Source organism: Priapulus caudatus, unplaced genomic scaffold (assembly GCF_000485595.1).
Source record: "Priapulus caudatus unplaced genomic scaffold, Priapulus_caudatus-5.0.1 Scaffold324, whole genome shotgun sequence".
NCBI classification, from domain to species: domain Eukaryota; kingdom Metazoa; phylum Priapulida; class Priapulimorpha; order Priapulimorphida; family Priapulidae; genus Priapulus; species Priapulus caudatus.
This window is the reverse complement of record NW_014577385.1, coordinates 302,221-303,323: the sequence shown is the minus strand read 5'-3', so window position 1 is coordinate 303,323 and position 1,103 is coordinate 302,221. Positions and strand designations below refer to the sequence as shown.

At 47.4% G+C, this 1,103-nt stretch overlaps 1 protein-coding gene across 1 annotated transcript in view; it reads left to right on the top strand.

Annotated features, from left to right (window-relative positions):
- LOC106809043 (protein FAM184A-like) overlaps positions 1 to 1,103 on the top strand; it is a gene marked incomplete at its 5' end in the record, with an annotated part of 20,196 nt that overhangs the window by 16,356 nt on the left and 2,737 nt on the right. The window contains 1 exon segment of the mRNA XM_014811986.1: positions 143 to 260. Within this exon segment, the coding sequence (XP_014667472.1) occupies positions 143 to 260 (118 nt within the window).

Sequence of the window (1,103 nt, the reverse complement as noted above, 5' to 3'; positions counted from 1 at the left end):
CAGCAGCAGCAGCAACAGCAGTAGCAGAAGTAGCAGTAGCGGTACTATCAGTAGTAGCAGTAGCAGCAGCAGTAGTAGCAGTAGCAGCAGCAGCAGTACCAACGAGTGACGGGGCCCCCTCGCTGTTGTTCGACACTTACAGGCTAGCAGAAGCAAAACACCGATACGAGCACAGAGAGTCGCTACCGCAAGATGTCGCCACCATCGGCGTGCTGAAGAGCGCGCTTGCAGACAGAGAGGAACACATCAGAAAGCTGTTGGTTAGAGCATTATGCGTGTGATCATAGATAGCGCATAAAATATAGCTACGTGTGATGCGGAGGTCGTATGGAAAAGTTTGTTACCTTCGTAGATTGCAAATTCTAGAATATAAATCGTTGCGTGGAAAACGCAATACAACTAATTCACACTTAGTAGCACATAATTAATTAGATGATGACGAGGAATATTATCACATGTGTAGTCGTTATGTAAAAACTAACACACACACACACAAACTAAAAAAGCGAATTATTGTTTATATTACGAAATGATTAACCAAACTAATGCCAGCGGGTCACAGTAGTGGTTCTGTCACCGTGTCACCGTGTCACCGTGTCACCCACCGTGTCACCAGCTGTCACCGTGTCACCGTTGCATGACATGTGTTGCCCTCTCCCCGCATGCTACGTTTGGCTGTCCATGGTTCCGTCTAGCATGCTACGCACGCTTACACGTATGGTTGCATTGCTTGTGTTGCATGCAAGCTTGCATGCTCTGCAGATTGACGTGTATGTTTGCATTGATTGCTTGCTTGCACGCTACTGATATGCACGCGTCTATCTATACAGCCTGCCATGGAGCTGGACGTGCCACTACGTCATTGTTATACATAGGATATTTCAGTTAATCCATTGTTCAGCTGAATAGTTTGTCATGGCGGTTAGTATCTCCATGCTGTAATCTCTCTCTCCTCCCCCTTCTCTCTATCCCTCCTCTCTGTCTCTCGCTCTTTCTCCTTCCCTCCCCTCCTGCTTCTCTTTATCTCTCTATCTGCCTCAACCTTCTCCCTCTCTCTCTCTCTCTCTCTCTCTCTCTCACATGCAACCTACCCTCTCTCCCTC